The following is a 19706-nucleotide window of genomic DNA, read 5'->3' as shown; positions in this document are numbered from 1 at the left end:
AATAAAATAATAACTAATCTAAAATACTAAAATGTTTTAACTTTAAATATACATCAATTAAGAAAATTATTGCATGGTGTTATTTTTTGAAATTACATTTAAAAATTTATTTACTTTTTTACTATTTTAAAATTATAAAATCGTTTTAGCAGATTTGACGTGTCGACCATTTACATCTATAAAAATTTATGACAGATTAGAAATTGTTTTCCTCCCGGTTTATTTCATTATTTCAAATTCCTAATTATAAATCTTTTGAATTTATTTGAATTAATTTTAAGTTTAAAGAATTTTGAATTATCCGACTCTAAATTTAAACTATATTTTATTAAATAGTGATGGACTTCAACTTATTCTAATCTGTAGTTATTTGAATTTTTTTTCTTAATTTCTTCTCTCAAAATTGAATTAATCAATTCGAATGAAATAAAAAATAATATGAATGCTAAAATTAAGATGTAGCATCCAAGATACAATATTGCTTTTCTTTAATATATATTTATTTAAGAAGAGAATAAAGCAGTAAGCATCTGATACCTTTGAATTGCATTTCGAGTTGTTCTTTGGAGAAAAGCATTTTATGCCAAAATTTAAAGCAGACAGAACATCCACAAGATGTAGCATTAATGCTGTTAAAACTGAGCCAACATCTGTAATGATGGATTCGAATATGAGGGAAGAATTCTGAGAAAGGACACCATATAAAAAGAATTTAAAATTTATTAATATTTAATAACATATAGTTTAAAATTAAAATTAAAGTATTTAAAATCCTTTGAATAGAAATTTGAAATATGCAACTTGAAAAGATTGAAGACTCTCATCCTTGGATTTGAATCATGATTTGATATGGATCGGATTACCGTAGTTGTTGATTAATTACAGATATTTAATATGGAGTAATAATTGAAATTTATAATTGATGGAGGAAGAATTACATCAAGGGCAAGAAGATGAAGAGATGAAGACCACAGAGTTTTGAATAAACCTATAATTATTAGATTAGGCTTAACAAGGAAATTATGTCCATATATAGATAGTTGGTAGAGGGGAAAAAATGATTATCAGAGCCTTTTTATAGAAATGAATACAGAGAAAGAATGTTGGTTCTAAGCTACATGCCCATATGCATTATATAAATGGGAGACAATGGCAAAATTCCCAATCCCAAATAGTTCAACTATCTCCAAACAAATTGCACTTCATATTATAATGGGTGGTGAAGAGAGGGGTTAAAGTGTGAGCTTAATAGTTGAGGAGGGTAAGGTACTAAGGTATAACTCACATTTAGTTTCAACAATAACACAAAGCCTATAATCAAGATTATCAATCAGACATGGATGTTGCAAGTATGAGATGAGCTCTTGGTCCTAGTTTCAGCCACCAACTCTGGTGAAGTTAAACAAACAAACACTAAAACTACTTCGATATATATACACTTGGTGACTACATTTGGAGATAAGTGAGATATAACAGTATCCTCTTCACACAAAATCTAATTTGATCAATAAAAAAGGAGTAATTTGGATTTTAGTTTAACATTCTACTTCTTCAAGAAGATCCTCAAGTACCAGATTCTGAAGTGCAACGGAGTACCTGGCAGACCTCGTTCTCTTTGTGTTTGCAGTATCCGAATAGCTTTTCTTCAGAATGAATGATCCCACACCATCACCTTCTACAACAAAATCAAGAAAATATCAGATGGAAACTACCCTGGGAAGGGATTTGGTTATTGCTAAGCTGCACCTCAAACTTGCCGACTTACTTTGAATTGTGTAAATGCAGGACACCCATCTCCTGTAGATATAGAGCAGTCTCAGGGAGTCACCTTTGTGAGTGTCTGAGAATAGAAGTTCACAAGCACCTCTTTTACTGTCATGGTAGAAAGTTTCACTCAAATAACTGAATTTTAGGGTGCACCACAATTCGTAACAATGCCAAAGAATATGGTAAAGAACTAGATGTTAATAGAAACTTCGCTCACTTAAAGTGATCAATGGCATTACGACAAAGTGCCAAGACTCGAACCATTGCCAAGTCTCTTCCTCGAGGGTTGTTGTACCTCTCTTGGCAAGTCCTTTAAGAAACCAAATCAAGGAGCTTATTATGTTTCTCAAGTATCAATACTGGAGGACTGAAACCAGAATTTGGAGACATTACACCAGATAATATGTAGATATTACTAGTATCTGAAAATCCAGAGAAAATAACCAAATTTGATCAAGTTTTGTTTCAATTTTCCGCTATCCGAAAGACAACAAAGAATATCTTAATAGTTTGTCTATATGTTTACAAAACACAAAGTTGATTATGTCTGAACGTATCTTTATTTATCTCACAATAATACAAAATACAAAACGAAACACATAAATGACTCCCAACACGTACACACTTGTCTCTATTTCTCTCTCTCTATATCTTTCAAAAACAAAGAGAAACAACTAAAGAATTGAACCAGACAAAGTAAATCTTTGGCCAACTTCCTTATCTCTAAAACATCACACACATCAGAGATGCCAACACCTAACAACAGAATACACAAAAAAACAGCTACAACCACGTAATGAGGACATATCAAACTAAACTGGGCAGAGAAAAGTTTTACCTTTCATTAAAGAAATCAGCAAAATCATCGATAATAACTGAAACAGGAAATGTATCATGCAAGTGGAATGCAGCAAAATAGTTCTTGATCCCTTCATCATCATCCACATACCTTTAAACAAATGTAACACAAATTGTAACTACTAATCGACACAAATTCAGTTTCACCAACAACAACCAAATCCTTCGTGTACAAAAAGAAAAAGAATTTTACTAAGGAACAGAGATAAAGGGCATTTTTTACTTACTTCATTTGAATTCGTTGGAATAACTCGGAAGAGGGATCAACACCCTGGAATAATTAGTTAAGAAAAAACCCAAATAGAAAAGGAAAGAAAAAGAAAAACTGGAATACCTGAGAGAGGAAAGGAGGGCAGGTTTCTAGCCTGCGCCGGTTGCACAGGATAACCACGGCGCCATTGCTCTCCGCTGCGGAGTTCAATGCGAACTGGAACAGCAGTGAGGTTTTGCCGCTGCAGAAAATGAGAAAAATCAAACTTCAGAATTCGGATTAATCAACAGAAAACTGAAATCAAATAAATAAATAAAAATAAAAGAGTAAAATCTTTTGGTTGGAGATTGTTACCAAGAAGGCGGGCCAGATAGAAGGGTGATCGGGTGGGGTGGTTCGGGGAGCTGGAAATTTGGCTGGCGCTTGTAAAAAAACCTCTCCACCATTTTCGCTGATTGGAAAACAGAGTTACAGCTTCTCAGTAGTTGAATCACAGAAAATGCAGTTGTTGAGCAGTCGAAGCAAAATCCAAAGCAGAGGCGCAAATCCCATTGTGATGATACCAACAACAAGATTAAAACATCATCATCATCATCATCACCATCTTCTTCTTTTGGGCTTTTTGGTGTGTGCAAGAGTACACAATAAAAATTTCCTCATAGTTGTAATGCATGGTATTATTTTTTAAATTACTAGAAGTCGTGTCATGTCGAGCTTTATGCATATAATAAATATTTTTTAAAATTTAAAATATATAAATCAATAAAAAAAAGTAACATAAATTATTATTAATGATGTATATCAGAAATTTAGCCACATTACAAGGGTTTAAGGATTTTCAAAAAAATTTGAAGATTTTAAAAGGACTAGCCCGGCAAAATAGAGCTTATCACTTCGATGCTTAAATTAGTAATCAATTAAAGAAGAAATAAAAGAGAATTTTGAAATAAAGTGGAAATAATGTTGAAGTATGATGTGAGAGTGATAAATATTTGTGGAGCGCCAAATATAAGCTTAAAATAGCTTAAAAACCGAGAGTGTGTGGTGCAAGAAAGTAAGAGTTTGAGAATAGATGTGATGTTGAATCGTGTCCCCAAGAACATACATAAGACCTCTATTTATAGGCTCATACAGAGTTGGATACGGGGTCAATTGTTGGTGTCGTACGCCACTGGAAGACTCTTTGAGTTAGTTGTCATCCGCAACAAAACGTTGGTGATTTAAGTAAGTATTGGCTGAGATACTTCATCTGGACTAAAATCTACCAAATCCACCTACAAATTTGAGAGTTAGTTATTTGTGGATTTTCTAGTTGGTGTATACCTATTTACCTGGAACTACTTTAAGATATTTTAGGTGATGTGTACAAAATTGTTGATAAGCTATATAACGTGTCCTCCAAGCTGTATGATGAGGTATCCGACTGAAATGGACTCATTTCTTAAGCCTGTCAGTTCAGTAAAGACACGTAAGCTTGTGGGCCTTTCTTTCTTGTTGATGATCCCTTATCCGTCTTGCTGATGGGCTAATTGGGCTTTTAGTTGGCTGGATTAGTACACCTAATTTGTGTGCTTGGCCCAATAAATTTAGAAGGCATCATCACTTTCCCCCTACTCTAGGAGTGCAAGCATCATGAGAAGAAAAACAAAGGCTGCATTTTTATTAAGAAAGAGGTGCTTTACATTTAATAATCAATTTGTAAGTAAAGAAGTTTTAGGAGTAAAACTTCCTGAGGTTACAAGCATTCCATGGTTGATAAAGCTTTTTGCCATCTATGTTTTTCAGTTCATACGCCCCAAATTTGATGATCCGGGTGATTTTGTAGGGTCCTTCCTAATTGGGGGCTAATTTCCCTATCGGTCCCAGAGCGCCGACTCGTTGGTGTACTAAGTCTCCCACCTGGAATTCTCTTTTCCTAACTCGATGATTGTAAGCATTGACCATTCTTTGTTTATATCTCTTTATACGAGCATGTGCATCTTCTTGTACTTCATCTATTAAGTCTAAGTTACCTCGTAGCAAGCTGTCATTGTTCTCCCACTCATAAAGTTGGATTATGAAGGTTTCTAGCTCAGCCTTAGTCGGGTGATTGCTTCTGATCCGTATACCAAATTGAAGGGAGTTTTCCCAATAGTGGAACGAAGAGTAGTCTTTGTATGACCACAACACTCTAGGCAATGCGTCTATCTACTGTATGCCTGCTTGTGATAGCTTTGCTTTGATCTCTTGAACCAGTATTCGGTTAGGTTAGCTTGAGGTAAGCGACGGACGAGAAGCGTTTTTGGACGCCTTGCTCGGCACACCAATCTTCAATCTTCCAATCCTGAAATTGATGATCGTTGTTAGAATAATAACACGAGGTAAGCCATACTTGCAAATGATATTTTTCTATAAGAATTTTATAACTTCATTTTTAGTGATTCGGGCTAAATGCTCCGCCTCCACCCACTTGCTGAAATAATCTATCACCACAAGGAGGAATTTACACTGTCCTACTACAGTTGGGAAATGTCCAACTATGTTTATCCCCCATCAAGAGAACATATAAGGTGCCAATATGATTTTTGAGGGGTTTTGTTGGCTTGTTGCCAAGTAGAGGTATAAGGGCCTGCCGGGTGTCGGTTGGTGAGTAAAGGCAATTTGCTAAGTATGGTTTCAGATTTTGAATCGCCTATTGGCATTCTTCATCACAAACGAAGTTTTTAGTTTTTCTTAGGGCGTTGAAGAACGACAAGCTTTGTTCTATTGATTGAGAAATGAATCAACTAAGAGTTGTTATGCGCCCTGCTAATCTCTACACTTCATTGAGGTTAGTAGGAGGTTTCATTTTTTGGAAAGTAAATTGCTAATTTTTTATATAAGATAATAATTTATACAGCATCACAAGAATTACTTATATTTTTTCCTAAATTTTGAATCTGGCACCAGATTTCAATCAAAGGGTTCCAACACTGTCACAAACTTATCAGTATAATTCATTGTATTTTTTTAGAATTATATAAAAAAATATACACTATTACATTTATATGCTTCATTGTATTTTTAGGTGCTCAACTTCGTATTTTTGGTTTGCTAAATAATTGAGAGGGAATATTAATAGGGAGAAATGAGCCTACTAAGATGAGGTACAATGCATAAAAATATAGTGGAATTACCCTATATCGAAATTGACTGTTATGCTCTTATTGTTTGTCTAGATTTACGTGATAGACCCATCAATAGTGATATACTATTAACTTATTTTTATATTTAGAAATACTTATAAAAAATAAGCATTTAATATTTTTGTTCTTCGCTTCACTATTAATACCTCTTACAACGATAAAAGTAAACTAAAAAAGAAAAATCTCAATAATTCACAGTTTACTTATATAGCGATATCACGGGGAGCTTACATTACTAGTATTATGATAGTTACTTTAAAATAAATACAATTTTCAGCTCCATATCATTTATATAAAATACGGTTCTCATTGTACTTTATTACTTAGGATAAATTAGATCGAACTCTCCTAAAAGTTGATAGAATTTTGAATATCTTTTGATTATTTGAACAATTATCAATATTGCTAACATATTTCTACGACCCTTAGACAGTAAAGTAAAAATGTGAACTTTATCCTTGCTAAAATTTTAATTTTTTAAAATTATAAAAAATATAAAAAAAAATGTATGTTATTATAAATTAATGTATAAACTGATGATGAATGGATGTTTTTATCAAAACACACATATATATGTACAAAAAAATTTAAAAATATGTAAAATTATAATTCAAGGTCCAAAAAGACATTTTGGATAATTTAATACAAAATTTGGATGAAACCCTAAAAGAATCTAACGGAATGCCTCAATTTTTGGACAAACATTATTATTAGATGGGTCTCGATAATTTCTCAAATAATTTGAAGATATTTGTAATTGTATCAAACTTCAGGTAAATTTAACGTAATTTACCCTATTACTTATGATTAAAAAGGAATTAAACTATTGATTAATATTTAATATATAAATTATGTGTAGCTTCTTGAAAAAAAAACTCGACTCAGTGGTAGTCCAATTATATGGGATCCCAACACCGAAATTTCTGCACAACATAGTAAAACACTGCTTACAGAATAAAGTTGGTTATGCTCAATTTGCTGGAACAGATTCAACATTGCCATTGTTGAGTGCAGCATCCAAGTCCTTCTCCGAGACTTCACCGCTCTCAAAGAAGGCATTGTGAAGGGCTTTAATGCACTGTTCTGCTTCACTATCATTTACTATAAGCGACATGTTAACCTGCAAAAACAGCATATCGTCATCGTTAATTTGTTAGAAACCATAAAACAATGGTGATTCAACTGTTTGTGCGTATGCATGAATCTGTGGTTAGAGAACCTTGGAAGCTCCTTGAGAGATCATCTGGACGTTCACATTAATTCTCCCGAAAACGCTGAAGGCCTGACAATTACAGGTCAATTTGTATAGGAAACCAGAGAAGTTTTGAACTGAAGAAATGGATGATTAAAATCAAAGGAAAACCTTTTCTAGTATCAGGGAAGAATACTGGATGTTTCCAATGAGGGAGATAATTGATCGGTGCGGCAGAAGTTTTACAACAGCAATTTTTCCTAGCTCTTCAATCACGTGGTCAAGTTCCTGCTCATTGCCAACTGCGTATGAGTAGGAGTTGTTCTCGAAAGGGGAAAAATAGAAGATCATGGAAATAGCAGGCCACAAGGAACTGAAACTATTATAATGTAGGTAATATTTTTGCATCAGAATCACATTTGACAATGAGGCCTGTGATTGGACGGCCACCTCAATCCAACCCCAAAATTTTGAAGGAGCTGTTCTCTCCCACCTCTATAAACCTTAAAAATCGTATAGTTGCCATCATGATGTGTTTCTGCTAAACGACAACCATCCAGAAATATATCTTAAAATCATTTCCCATTTATCTAAATTTAATTTTTATTTTAAGTTTTCTCCAAAAATAATTTTTCAGGAAAGAACTATCCATCCAATTGTGGTCCTAATACTGCACTTGAAAAAAACTTGACTAGCAAAGTTTTCTCTGTGCTTCAGCTGAATACAGATAGTTTGCTTGCCTGCTTAATTAGTTCTCTGCTCCAAATTTTTGATGGATCGAGCGTTAGAGAGATACTAACTTCACTTGTTGCAACAACATCCACAGATATACCCAGATCTTCGAATATTGAAAATACCTGACAAACAAGAAGATTGAATATTTTGTCACATAGGTAGGTTCTATGTGAAGGACAAAAGATATAGTCGATAAATAAAGATTAATTTTCACCTTAGCAAGGAAGCCAAACTGGCCCAACATCCGGGTACTAACTATATCCAGCATGGTGATATTCTGCTTAAGAACTATACTGGTGAGCAGAGCCTGTGCATTATTTGGCATTAAACTGTCAATACTTTGAGCTCTTCCATCTAAAAATTGTGAGTCATATCTTCAGAATGCAAACCTTGGTCATGTCTCTATTTCTAGTGATGAGGGTACCAGGGGCTTTAGGATTGTAAGAGTTCTTGACCCTAACTGGAATACTAGCATCCATAGCTGGCCGCATGGATAGTGGGTGCAATACCTGTAGAAAACAGTCTGTGTACTCAATATACTAACCTGTTATGAAAAATGTAGGGAATCATGTTTTTTTCTGGTTGCCCTTTTAAACAACTTGCAACCTTGACTACAGTAGCAGAACCTCACTCCACATCTTTAAGTTCATTTTTTTCCCTGTCTGGTTATCTCAACATAGTTTAACTGAATACAATTTTAAGAGATCAACATAAAAATTAAGAAGAATTGAATTTCGGGGAGTCAAGAGCATGAAAAAATGATTCCGCCCTAACCAGAGAGAGTACAATTACCATGACGAAACATGCGCCTACCCTCTACCATGCATATCAACTGAAAAGAAAGACAAACTCAACAAGCAAGAACTGATTTTTTGGGGTTTATACACCGCACGAAGCATATTTATTTTTAAAATTTCTTTTATTATATTACTTGACATAACGGAACTTATCAGCCAACTATTACTGCCAAGTCTGTCTTGGTGAAAACCAATGGTTTGGGAAGCTATGGATTCAACCATGTTACAGCTTTAATAACAGTCATAGCTGCCACAGCCTACGAAAGGTGAGTATACTTTTGGATAGGCACTGGACATAGCATATTTTGAGATGTTGCTTAGGACAACTATATATGCAGTTTTTAAGATCATGAATTGAACTTAATCACGCAGTTTCTGTTTTCACTAGTACCTGATAGTGGCAACAGTAATACCAGCAGGAAGTTCGGTGCATAAAGGCCAAAACAAAAGATAAGCAAGAAACTGTAATATAACCTGAGCTCCAAAGTAAGCTAGCTCTGTTGCCTCTTCAAATGTCAAATAAGGCACAGGTTTTGCACCTGGATGAATGGTGGGATCACAGGTCAGAACACCGTCGACATCCTTCCACACCTGTAAGAATTTGAGCAATGCTGAAAAATACTTTTATCATCCCATCAGTTACCATAAGGCTGTCCTTACATTTAAGCTCACCTGAATCTCTTTTAAACCCAAAGCTCTCCCAATAGTGGTAGCTGTCAAGTCACTGCCGCCTCTGCCCAAAGTGGTGATATCCCCAGATTTACATCCCTGCAGATGAAATGCTAGACATTATAAAATTTTTGTGGTCAGAGTTATAAGATTACTTTTTCAAACAACTTCCCGGAACGAAAAAAGATGCGCAACAGTTAATTAGGTGATGGACCTTTCCAAGGAAGCCAGTAACTATTGGAATTGCATGATCGTTGGTCCAGTCACTGTATAATTTACTGGCAACAGCAGGATAAGTTGCTTCCAGAATTTCTGCATTTGTGAAATCATCCGTTGTGACAAATCCAATGTCAAATGCATCATACTGCAGTGCAGGCGGGCCAATGTAAGTTCGATGAATACTATTGACCAACATCGAATAGGATGCGTAAAACCTTTAGTTTTCACTTTATACATTCTCAACAATTTGAGTTAGATGAACACCTGCAACCAACTTCAAGCACGTCTTTTATGAAGGCATGAACCAAAAATTCATATTGGTTGAAGTATTCTCCAGTGCATGACATTGTAACAGAAACAAGATTCAAAAGTTTCTGGGCATTCTGGGGTTGGATTGGTGGATAGTTCAAGAACATGGACAAAGTAAGAGAGTGAACATACTTGCCGTGCTTTAGTGCCAATTTTGTTCAGATAAGCAGCAAATATTCTCGTAGACATGCACTCTCCAAATGACACAAGTTTGTCTTGCGTACGTAACGTCAGCTCCTTCAATCTAGCAATTCCATTCAAAAGCAACTCGAGTTCTTCCACATGCCCTGAAAAAGGTACATGAAATATTACGCAAAAAACAGACAGGAGTAGCACAAGTATTTAGGTAGATGTCTGAATAGGCTGTTATTGAGATGCCAAAAAGTTTAATTCTTCAGTAGATCTGTCCCATGCGTATTTTTATGATATTGATTCTCATAAATTTCCAAAATGCTGCAAGGTGATTCTATGAATTCTCAGAAAGAAACAAAGCATCATTGAATTTCTTTTCACACTAATATGGTGTTATATGATGCAAGGCCATTTTAGAAAATAACTTGGCAGTTCTGGAAGCCAAAAGCAACCTAATCTTTTGCTGTGAAAGAGTTGCAACACCATAAAGAACAGCAAAGTTCTTGAGCAACTCACAGGAAAATCATCTATCTGAATGACAATTTAATCAAGCTTTCGACCTCAGTGTGAAAGATAGGTAACCATATAATGGACTTATCATGGGTTCCAGCAATTATCAACCTTAACCGATCCATCTTTTGTTCCACACCAAAATAAGAAGCTGAAATGACAATACAAAATCTTCTGTGTCATCCTCTAATATACATTAATTTTAGTGAAGGAAAAGTAACATCAAGAACCACAATCAATTCTCACCAGAAATCACAGAATCATCTAGTCCAAGCTCCTTTACCGTCCTGAAACATGCAATCATTGTATCTCCCATTAGCAGCCAATTATTATAGTAAGCATAACATCTTGCAGACACAAGGAAACTGACAATCACCTAAGATGCAGTTCTTTTATAAAGGCCAGCTCCTCAATTTCCGACACACTACTGTGTCCGCAGCTCACAGCCTTCTCTCCTGCCTAAAATTCAACCATTAAACCACTTAAACCAAAAATTGTAAAAGCTACTTCTCACATAATCTAGACCAACCAATAAAGTGATTTTGCATGATTACATACGCGAAGGAGATTATTCGTAGTTTTGCCCATGGCAGAGAGAACAACAATCGGCCTTTCCTCGGGAAAGCTAAGGATGAGACGAACCACCTCTCTCATCCTCTCCGCCGACGCCACCGAGGAACCGCCGAACTTCATCACGCACGTTAACTCCTCATCGACATTTTTCTCACTGGAAAAATTCGCTTCCTCAAATGCAGCAACATCTGCATCTTTCCTGCTGCAGATCGTGAAAAATCGGGACTTTCTCCGATCAACGGCGGCGAAAAGTCGACGACGGGAGCCGAAATCGACAAATTGGTGGCGGTTGCGGAAATTGAACTGGAAGCGCGAAAACTGAAGATTTTCGTTAAATTCATTGCTACATCTAACACACAAAATTCTTGAATTGCATGTGTCAACCGCAACTGACATATTTCCTCAGATAATAGAAGAAAAGTTTCCAAAAATCAGATCAAATTGTGAAGGTGCCGAATCGATCAAACTGTGTTGCCGGGGTTACAGTACAGTAAAATTCGAACCAAACAAGGTTAAGTTAATCGAACCCAATCAGTGATAAATAAGTATAATATATATATATATATATATATATTATACTATGTTATTGGTACAATTTTTTGAATTGTACGCTATATCATATTTAATATATAATTAATTTAAATTCAACTAAACAAGTTTTGAATTAGAATTTCTCAATACAAATAGCCGAGATTGGCAATTTTCTGGTCAAACTCTACATATTACCAAAAAGAATTGAAGATATAGAGGCAGAATATAATGTGGTTTCAACACGACTATTTTATAATATTATATAGAAAATATATAATTATATATATTTATGTATATATATGTATGCATGCATTTTTAAGTAATAATTTATAAAATTATATATAGATATAATGGATAAATATATGATATAGGAAATAAATCACATTAAATAAAACAAGCAGAATATTTATAAAGAAGAAGGTTTAATATCAAACTTATCAAATCGATATGGTACTTCAAGTTACTGAAATAACCTTAATTAATGATTTTCAACCACATAATGAGGATAAAGTAGTAATTTTTCTTATCTACCCTAAATAGCATAAATCATTAAATAAAGGGAGGGAAACTTGTGTGAAGCTTTAGTTTAAGCGAGTGAAACACGCTCCTATAGTACAAATTTAATTGGTATCGTTTCTTTGCGAAATTAACTTGGTGTCGTTTGTGGAAAAGGCGATTCAACGTAAGGGTATCCACAATTCAGTTAAACCGGCTGAAATCGAATCGAATCGAAATTTTAGTTTTATTAAAAAAAATTAGATTTTTCGATTGGTTTTTTTTCCTTGTTCTGTGACCGAACAGAACAGAAAAACCAAAATTTTAGTATATATATTTTAATTTTATTATATATTATATATTATAGTATAATGTATATTATATATTATAATATATTGTATATTGAAAAAAATACTAAATTCATTTTTATTTTTTACAAAAAAATTGATTTTTCGGTTTTTAAATCGAAAAAAAAATCAATTATAACCGAAATCAAACCAAGGCTTTTCAGTTTGTGTACCCCTACCCCAAGCTTCACATCATGCACGAGGCCCTTCGACAGATGATCAAAGAAGCCTCAGCGTAATCCACTTCAAGAGCAGTCGCCCAATATATCACAGAGCATGCGGCACCGCCACAACCCCCTCATTATCTTTGTAGAGGATCGGGAGCAGACGTGGCCCCTGAGAATAGCGAGCAGAGGTCAACCCTCGAGGAAAAGATGAAAAGTAGGCCTTGCCTACTAGAAGGCTCTCCAAGAGACGCACCACCAAGAAAACACAGACCCCAAGTGATGGACCAGGCAACAGCTCAACAAGTTAACCTTGAGAGTATAGAAAACCACAAGGCTCTTCCCCAAGCCGTGGCGCCTCCCAAGCACAACTCTTTTGCACCTCATATCCTGGCGAAGGCCATCCAACCCAAAATCAAGATTCCAAACCTCAGCAAGTATAACGGGACCAAGACCACTTAGATCAATTTTTAGCAAAGTCAAGTTTGCTAAAAATAAGCGACTCTGCGTATTGTAAAATTTTTCGAACTACTCTAGTCGGAAAAACCATGACTTGGTTCAACCAACTACCCATTTGGATATAAAAAGCTTTAAGCAATTCTCCCAGCATTTTTTGCACCACTTTGCAATCAGCAAAAGAAAGGCAAAATATCCTCCTAAGGTGTCGTAAGGGACATTCAAATTCAAAGTGACTCTCAAACAATTCTCTTGGGGATTCTACGACTTCACCCCGGAAATCATCCACTGAGAATTATGAACCATACCAAGAGATAAAACCAAAAAAGTGGAAAATAAGGGGGCTTGAGGAGAAATTTCTACCCATTGACCAAAATTCAGGACAAGGTGAGAAGTTTCGACCAAACGTAGGTCAAGGCACGTGGCATAATACAGTGCAACGCAACATAATGCGGCACGACATAGTGAAACATGACATGAAAAATCCTCAAATGTTGGTGTGGCACGACTCAATACGACAAGACGCGATGCGATGCAACCATATGATTTGCTAGGCCCCCCTTACCCTTGTGGCAACGTGCGAGGTCACGAGGGAGGAAGGAGCAAGTGAAATCGTTTGCCCTCCTTCCTTGATGAGGGACGAAGACGGACTTATGACGCTGCTCATGGCCACATTCAACCTTGAAACATTGGATGTCCTACAATGAATCCTGAACTTGGGGCTATAGACGACTCAAAATCATCACTCTGAACAATGCGGGGCTAGAAACCTTTTTTCGACAAACTTGATTCTATGAAATTTCAAGGGAATCCGAATAACTCACAGGCAAATTTCTAATAGCTTCAATAATCTCATCTTGAGGATTATCAACTTATAATTACAATTACAAAATCAAGAGGTATGATTATAATTTGACAAAAAATAAAGTTGATCGTCTATTTGGACCTAAATTCAATATATGTCAATGTAATTTACCTACTCTATTATCTGCCAAAGAGGTGTTGAATTCGAATTTTTCTTTTCTATGGTGAAGAAGGATGGCGTTAAAATTTTTAAATTGGATCTGTTAGGTCTTACTCAGGATTTTGGGCATTAACAAACCCCATCTTGCGATCCCTAAATAATATTTATATATTCTTTCAAAATTTTATAAGTAAATATAAAGTATTAAATCACTTATACTAATATGATTTATATATTAAATATTAATTAACATTGAGTAAAAAAATTAAATTATAATAAATTTATAAAATTTAATATAATTGTAAATATATTTTATTATTGAGAAATTATTTACACACTTGATATTTAACGGTGGTCTACTAATAACTAATCCAATTGGCTAGTATACCTTGAGATGGAAGTGGGTGCTTGTTTGATCAAAGAGCGAAACTTAGACCTCATGGCCTCCTTACTCCATGCATCGATCTCTTGTAATCTCATTCGCGAACTTTAACTGAAATCCATGGCAGGTCTCCAGTTACTGAACTCAATGTTTTCACAATTATCACTTCCTCACGCTGACAAACTGTCAAGCATAAGAACTGCAAATTACACCCAAATTCCTTCATGGGTATCGCTCAAGTCCAGCAATTTGCGACTCAAAACCCTCGATGCTCAGCACGGTAAACTCGAGAACGTCCATTTGGTTTCCCTTTCCAGGCAGGATAAACTCAAGGAAGCCCATGAATTCCTTCTCGAAATGGACCGTTGTAATGTACCTGTTGCTCCTCAATCGTATAAACATTTACTTGAAGCATGTTCGAATTTAAGGTCTTTAGATTTTGGAAAGTTAATTCACCAACGATTGGGAAAAGACCCGCCTGCCTTTCTTGTGAATTCTGTTCTCCGGATGTACTGTAATTGCGGGAGTTTTGACGATGCTAGGAAAGTGTTTGATGAAATGGGTCAACGAACCTTGGCTTCGTGGGTCATAATTATATCTGCTTATGCAGATGGAGGGCTATTGGAGGATGCCATAGAATTGTTTTTGAGAATTCAAGATTCAGATTTAAAAGCGAATCCTTCTATTTATATTAGCCTTTTGAAGTCTTTTCTGGATTCTTCGTGTTTGGAGATTGGAAATCAGATGCATTGTCAAGTAATTAAGGTCGGATATACTAATAATGTGGCCATGGACACTTCTATATGTAATATGTATGTTAAATGTGGGAATTTGGAGAGTGCCAAGCTGGGTTTTGATCTGATGCAGGAAAAGAATGCTGTTTCCTGGACAACAATGATGGTGGGGTGTACTCAAGCTGATAGGCATGAGGACACCTTGGGATATTTCAAAAGGATGGTGAATGAAGATGTTGGTTTGGATGAGTTTGTGTTTTCCATAACTCTAAAGGCTTGTGCTGCGCTGGATGACAGAAAAATGGGAGAGCAAGTTCATGGTTTGATTGTTAAACTTGGGTTGGAAAATGAGGTCTCTGTAGGTACTCCTCTTGTGGATTTTTATGTGAAATGTGGAGATGTGGAATCAGCCAGTCAAGCATTTAAGAGGATAAGTGAACCAAATGATGTCTCTTGGAGTGCTATATTAACTGGTTATTCTCAAATTGGTGAATTTGAAAAATGTATTAAGGTTTTTAAGTCTTTAAGAAGTCAAGGTGTTGTTTTGAACGAATTCATATACACAAGCATTTTTCAAGTGTGCTCAGCATTTGCTGACTTCAATTTTGGTTCTCAAGCGCATGGAGATGCAATAAAAAGAGGTCTGGTTTCATATCTTTATGGAGAGAGTGCCATGATTACTATGTATGCTAAATGCGGAAGGTTGGATTATGCCTATCAAGTTTTTCAATCGATGGATGAACCTGATACTGTTGCTTGGACAGCTATGATTGCTGGTTGTGCTTACCATGGTAATGCTCTTGAAGCCCTGAGTCTCTTCAAGAAAATGCAAGCTTCTGGTGTTGGCATGAATGCAGTTACATTTGTGGCAGTTTTTACTGCTTGTAGCCATGCTGGTTTGGTTGAAGAAGCAAACCGGTATTTAGAATCGATGAGTCGTGAGCATGGTGTGGAGCCAACTATTGACCACTACAATTGTATGATTGATATATACTCTCGAGCTGGGCTGTTGAATGACGCACTTGATTTGATAAATTCGATGCCATTTGAACCTGATGCAATGAGTTGGAAAAGTCTATTGGGAGGATGCTCAATCCACCGAAAATATGAGCTTGGTAAAACTGCTGCTGGGAAGCTCCTTCAACTAGATCCCAAGGACACTGCTGCTTATATTCTCTTATTCAACTTGTACGGTTTGTCTGGGAGGTGGGATGAAGCTGCAAGCGTTAGGAAGCTTATGGCTGAAAGAGATTTAAGGAAAGAGATTGGTTGCAGCTGGATTACTGTTAAGAGTAAAGTACACCAATTTATAGTGGGTGATCTACACCATCCTCAAGCAGAAGAGATTTACTCAAAACTGAAGGAACTAAAATTCTCTGATTCTCATAAAGAAAATGCACTTTTAACAGAAGATGATGTGACAGATTCTTTGCCAGAGCGAAAAGAACAGCTTCTTGTCCACAGTGAGAGGCTTGCTATTGCATTTGGCCTCATTTCAACACCAAGTAATGCTCCTATTGTGGTTTTCAAGAATCTCAGAGCTTGTAAAGATTGCCATGATTTTGCGAAACATGTATCTTCTGTTACGGGGCGAACAATTGTTGTTAGAGATTCTAATAGATTCCATCACTTCAAATCTGGAGAGTGTTCCTGTGGGGATTACTGGTGACTTCTGATTACTTAAAATGAGAGCTCATTACACTGTTCTTGTTATATCATCGTTTCTGTCTTGTCTGAAGTCTCTCTTCCACAGTTTAAGCTCATACAGAAAGAAACACATACCATAAGACCCTGGTTTTCTATTGTTACACGAGTAAGATCACCCCCGTGTTGTATATAAGGGAATTCTTGGACTAGATTCAATATTTTCTTCATTCTGAATATTACTGCAATTCTAATTCCACCTTGCGCTTAACACAATTCTTTCAAATTTCTCACTCAGTCTGACTCATTTGTCTCGTTTAATCCTTCAAAAATTAGAGGGATGATAGAGGAAGAACTTAGAAGCCATGTTATCAAGTAGCCTCAATCAGTTCTAACTTCTCAACATCATTTTCGGTGGTTGCACCATTTCAAATCGCGGTTCTCACTGCAGGGGCTATCTACAAGAAGTTTTCAAGTGTACACTTTTTTACCCTGAATTAATGGGAACTATTAATGCTCATAAGGGCATTGTAGTGATTTTAGCTATAGCAAAGAATTCACGGTAACGTGTGCACACCAAATTCACACTATATTTGGAGTGACGGATTTAAAATTGTGAATTTCAAATTTCTTGTAACAAATTCTTTAGATTTGTTGATATGTAATATTTTCTGTATTATAGTAGTAGGTTTTTATGGCTTTGATTAGTCATTTGCCCGATTTAGTGTTATTTGTTACCTTTATTAATTGTGTATTCCTAGCCTGTAATACACATTGAAATAGAAGAATACCTTCTCTCAAATCTTTGTTCTTCTTTTATGATATCAGAACAGGTTTAAACTTTAAAGAAAGTTGATCAACCACGCTACCTGCCACCACTATAGCTCCGATCTAAATCTTGGCCTGTGTTGCAGTCACCTCGGTTCTGATGGATGAGAAAACAACTAGTTTGAGCGCAAGGTAGTCACCATCATGTGTACATTGAAAGGCGATAATTTCAACATGTGGGAGAAGGCAATGACTAATGCCTTGAGAGTAAAGAACAAATTAGAATTTATTAATGGAAGTTTGAAGAAACTGGAACCGGCCCCAAGGCGAGTGTATGGTTGCTTTTGCAACTCTATGTTGATTTTTTGGATTTTTAGTTCTACAGAGAAAATTCATTAAATCGAGTATCACGTATGAGGAGACCGCAAAAGCAGTTTGGGATGACCTACGCAAGTGTTTTTCTGTAGGAAATGCACCTCAAATTCATGAATTAAAGGGCTAGACTGCTTCAACTAGACAATAAGGATGGCAGTAATTACTTACTATACAAAACTAAAAAGAATGTCCAATGAACTTACTAGTTGCTTCAAAGTACCGATTGTTGTGGGGCTGCACAGAGATTCTTTCGGGAATGAGAGGAAGTGAAATTACATCAATTTCTCATGGGGCTTGATGACACAATCTTTGGTACAGTTAGGTCTCAAATCTTAAACTTGAATCCTTTGCCTACTGTGAATAAAACTTATGCCATGATTACCAAGGAAGAGGGACATCGCATGATAATACGAGGTCGGGATGATAGATCAAGGCAATTGCAATGGCAGCAACCGCCCCAAGAAATGGAAAGGGGTTTAGCCAATCTGGATCAAAGTAACACGGCAGTACGGCGACGAATATATGTTCGAATTGTCATAAACCCCGATCATGATATTGCAGATTGCTTCGAGATTAATGGATATCCGACTTGGTACAAAGGAAAACGAGGATGAAGAGTATTGGACAATCTCGACGTCGGGGCCAAATGGGGCGTGGCCAGGCTTATGCAGTTGCAACATGCGGGTCAGTCGAAGGAAGTAGGGCGCAGGAATCTCGGGCTTTTCGGCTGCACAACTCCAAAAGTTATTGAACATGCTGGACCGTTCTAGTGATGTTACTAAAAAACTTTCTAATTTGGTTACTCAACCATTTATTTGGTCTACTCGATAGTGGCATATCAAATCATATGACGGGTAGAAAAGAATTGTTGAACGAACTTAAAGACACGACTCTCATACCTGTTTACATGTTAAATGGGGTTAGAACAACAACAACAATGATTGGGCACGTTGTCTTGAGCCCAAAAACGAAATTGATTGACGATTTTCATGTTCCAAACTTGACTTGCAATGTAATATCAATTCGTCAATTGATCTCTGTATTAAATTGCTAAATAACATCTACTAATGAGTTATGTGTGATATAGTATCATACCTTAAAGACACTAATTGATACGGGTGAGTTGGTTTACTGCTACAAGGCTTGTCGGAGAAACCCCAACTAAAATCTTTCAATACTTAAATTAGATGGGATTTTAGAATAAATTGTTGGGACTGAATAGCTAGATCACAATATCATAAAAGTTTACGTGTCAAATATTGTTCACTTGTATTTATAAAAAAGATCAATGCAATGAGAAATTTATATATTCACATGTCTTGATGGTAACCACCAAATGATCTTAAAATCAACAATCATTAAAACAAGTCAACGAGCTGATCAAATCGATTACAACTGACAAAGATTAAAATTTTGATCAAATTAATATTTTTGGGAATGTTTGGGATATATTAACCGTATGGGGGTGAGTTTTAGAAGTTTTTCCAAAAAGATGGAGGAGGGTATAAAATGATTGAAGCACTGAAATTGCATTCTCGACCTACTAATTTATCTGGCTGAGTGGGAACCAGTTAAAGTACGTTGATTATAAATTGATTAATAATTAAAAGTGAAAAAGAGGTCGGAAAAGCAGTGGGATTATGAGCTGACACGTTGCAGCAAATCAACTAGTTTAATGCTGATTAAACAAGTGTTTATCCTTTGATTATC

At 35.8% G+C, this 19706-nt stretch overlaps 3 protein-coding genes across 6 annotated transcripts; 1 reads left to right on the top strand and 2 right to left on the bottom strand.

Moving 5' to 3' along the window:
* On the bottom strand, positions 1215-3483 carry LOC105168477. 3 transcript variants are annotated; one of them, XM_011088576.2, is made up of 7 exons: positions 3191-3483; positions 2960-3077; positions 2853-2896; positions 2606-2716; positions 1985-2077; positions 1766-1872; positions 1215-1672 (listed from the first exon to the last, which is right to left on the bottom strand). In XM_011088576.2, exons 1-7 carry the CDS (start codon positions 3280-3282, stop codon positions 1536-1538), a joined length of 702 nt encoding a protein of 233 aa, XP_011086878.1. In that variant the 5' UTR covers positions 3283-3483; the 3' UTR covers positions 1215-1535. The 3 variants fall into 3 exon arrangements, with proteins under 3 accessions (XP_011086878.1, XP_011086879.1, XP_011086877.1); XM_011088575.2 differs by having other exon boundaries at positions 1216-1675; XM_011088577.2 differs by lacking the exon at positions 2606-2716 and having other exon boundaries at positions 1215-1675.
* On the bottom strand, positions 4761-11657 carry LOC105168476 (aspartokinase 2, chloroplastic). Of its 2 annotated transcripts, XM_011088574.2 has the most exons (14): positions 11122-11657; positions 10940-11022; positions 10810-10850; positions 10054-10208; positions 9608-9757; positions 9397-9492; positions 9199-9315; positions 8317-8436; positions 8142-8234; positions 7933-8049; positions 7364-7480; positions 7220-7282; positions 6952-7120; positions 4761-5159 (listed from the first exon to the last, which is right to left on the bottom strand). In XM_011088574.2, the coding sequence occupies exons 1-13, from the start codon at positions 11530-11532 to the stop codon at positions 6971-6973; spliced, it is 1713 nt and encodes a 570-aa protein (XP_011086876.1). In that variant the 5' UTR covers positions 11533-11657; the 3' UTR covers positions 4761-5159; positions 6952-6970. The 2 variants fall into 2 exon arrangements, with proteins under 2 accessions (XP_011086876.1, XP_011086875.1); XM_011088573.2 differs by lacking the exon at positions 4761-5159 and having other exon boundaries at positions 6808-7120.
* LOC105168475 (pentatricopeptide repeat-containing protein At5g13270, chloroplastic) lies at positions 14482-17124 on the top strand. The gene has a single exon (XM_011088572.2). The coding sequence runs from the start codon at positions 14596-14598 to the stop codon at positions 16876-16878; it is 2283 nt and encodes a 760-aa protein (XP_011086874.1). The 5' UTR covers positions 14482-14595; the 3' UTR covers positions 16879-17124.

Source organism: Sesamum indicum, linkage group LG8 (genome assembly GCF_000512975.1).
Source record: "Sesamum indicum cultivar Zhongzhi No. 13 linkage group LG8, S_indicum_v1.0, whole genome shotgun sequence".
NCBI lineage: Eukaryota > Viridiplantae > Streptophyta > Magnoliopsida > Lamiales > Pedaliaceae > Sesamum > Sesamum indicum.
This window is presented reverse-complemented; position numbering and strand designations above follow the sequence as displayed.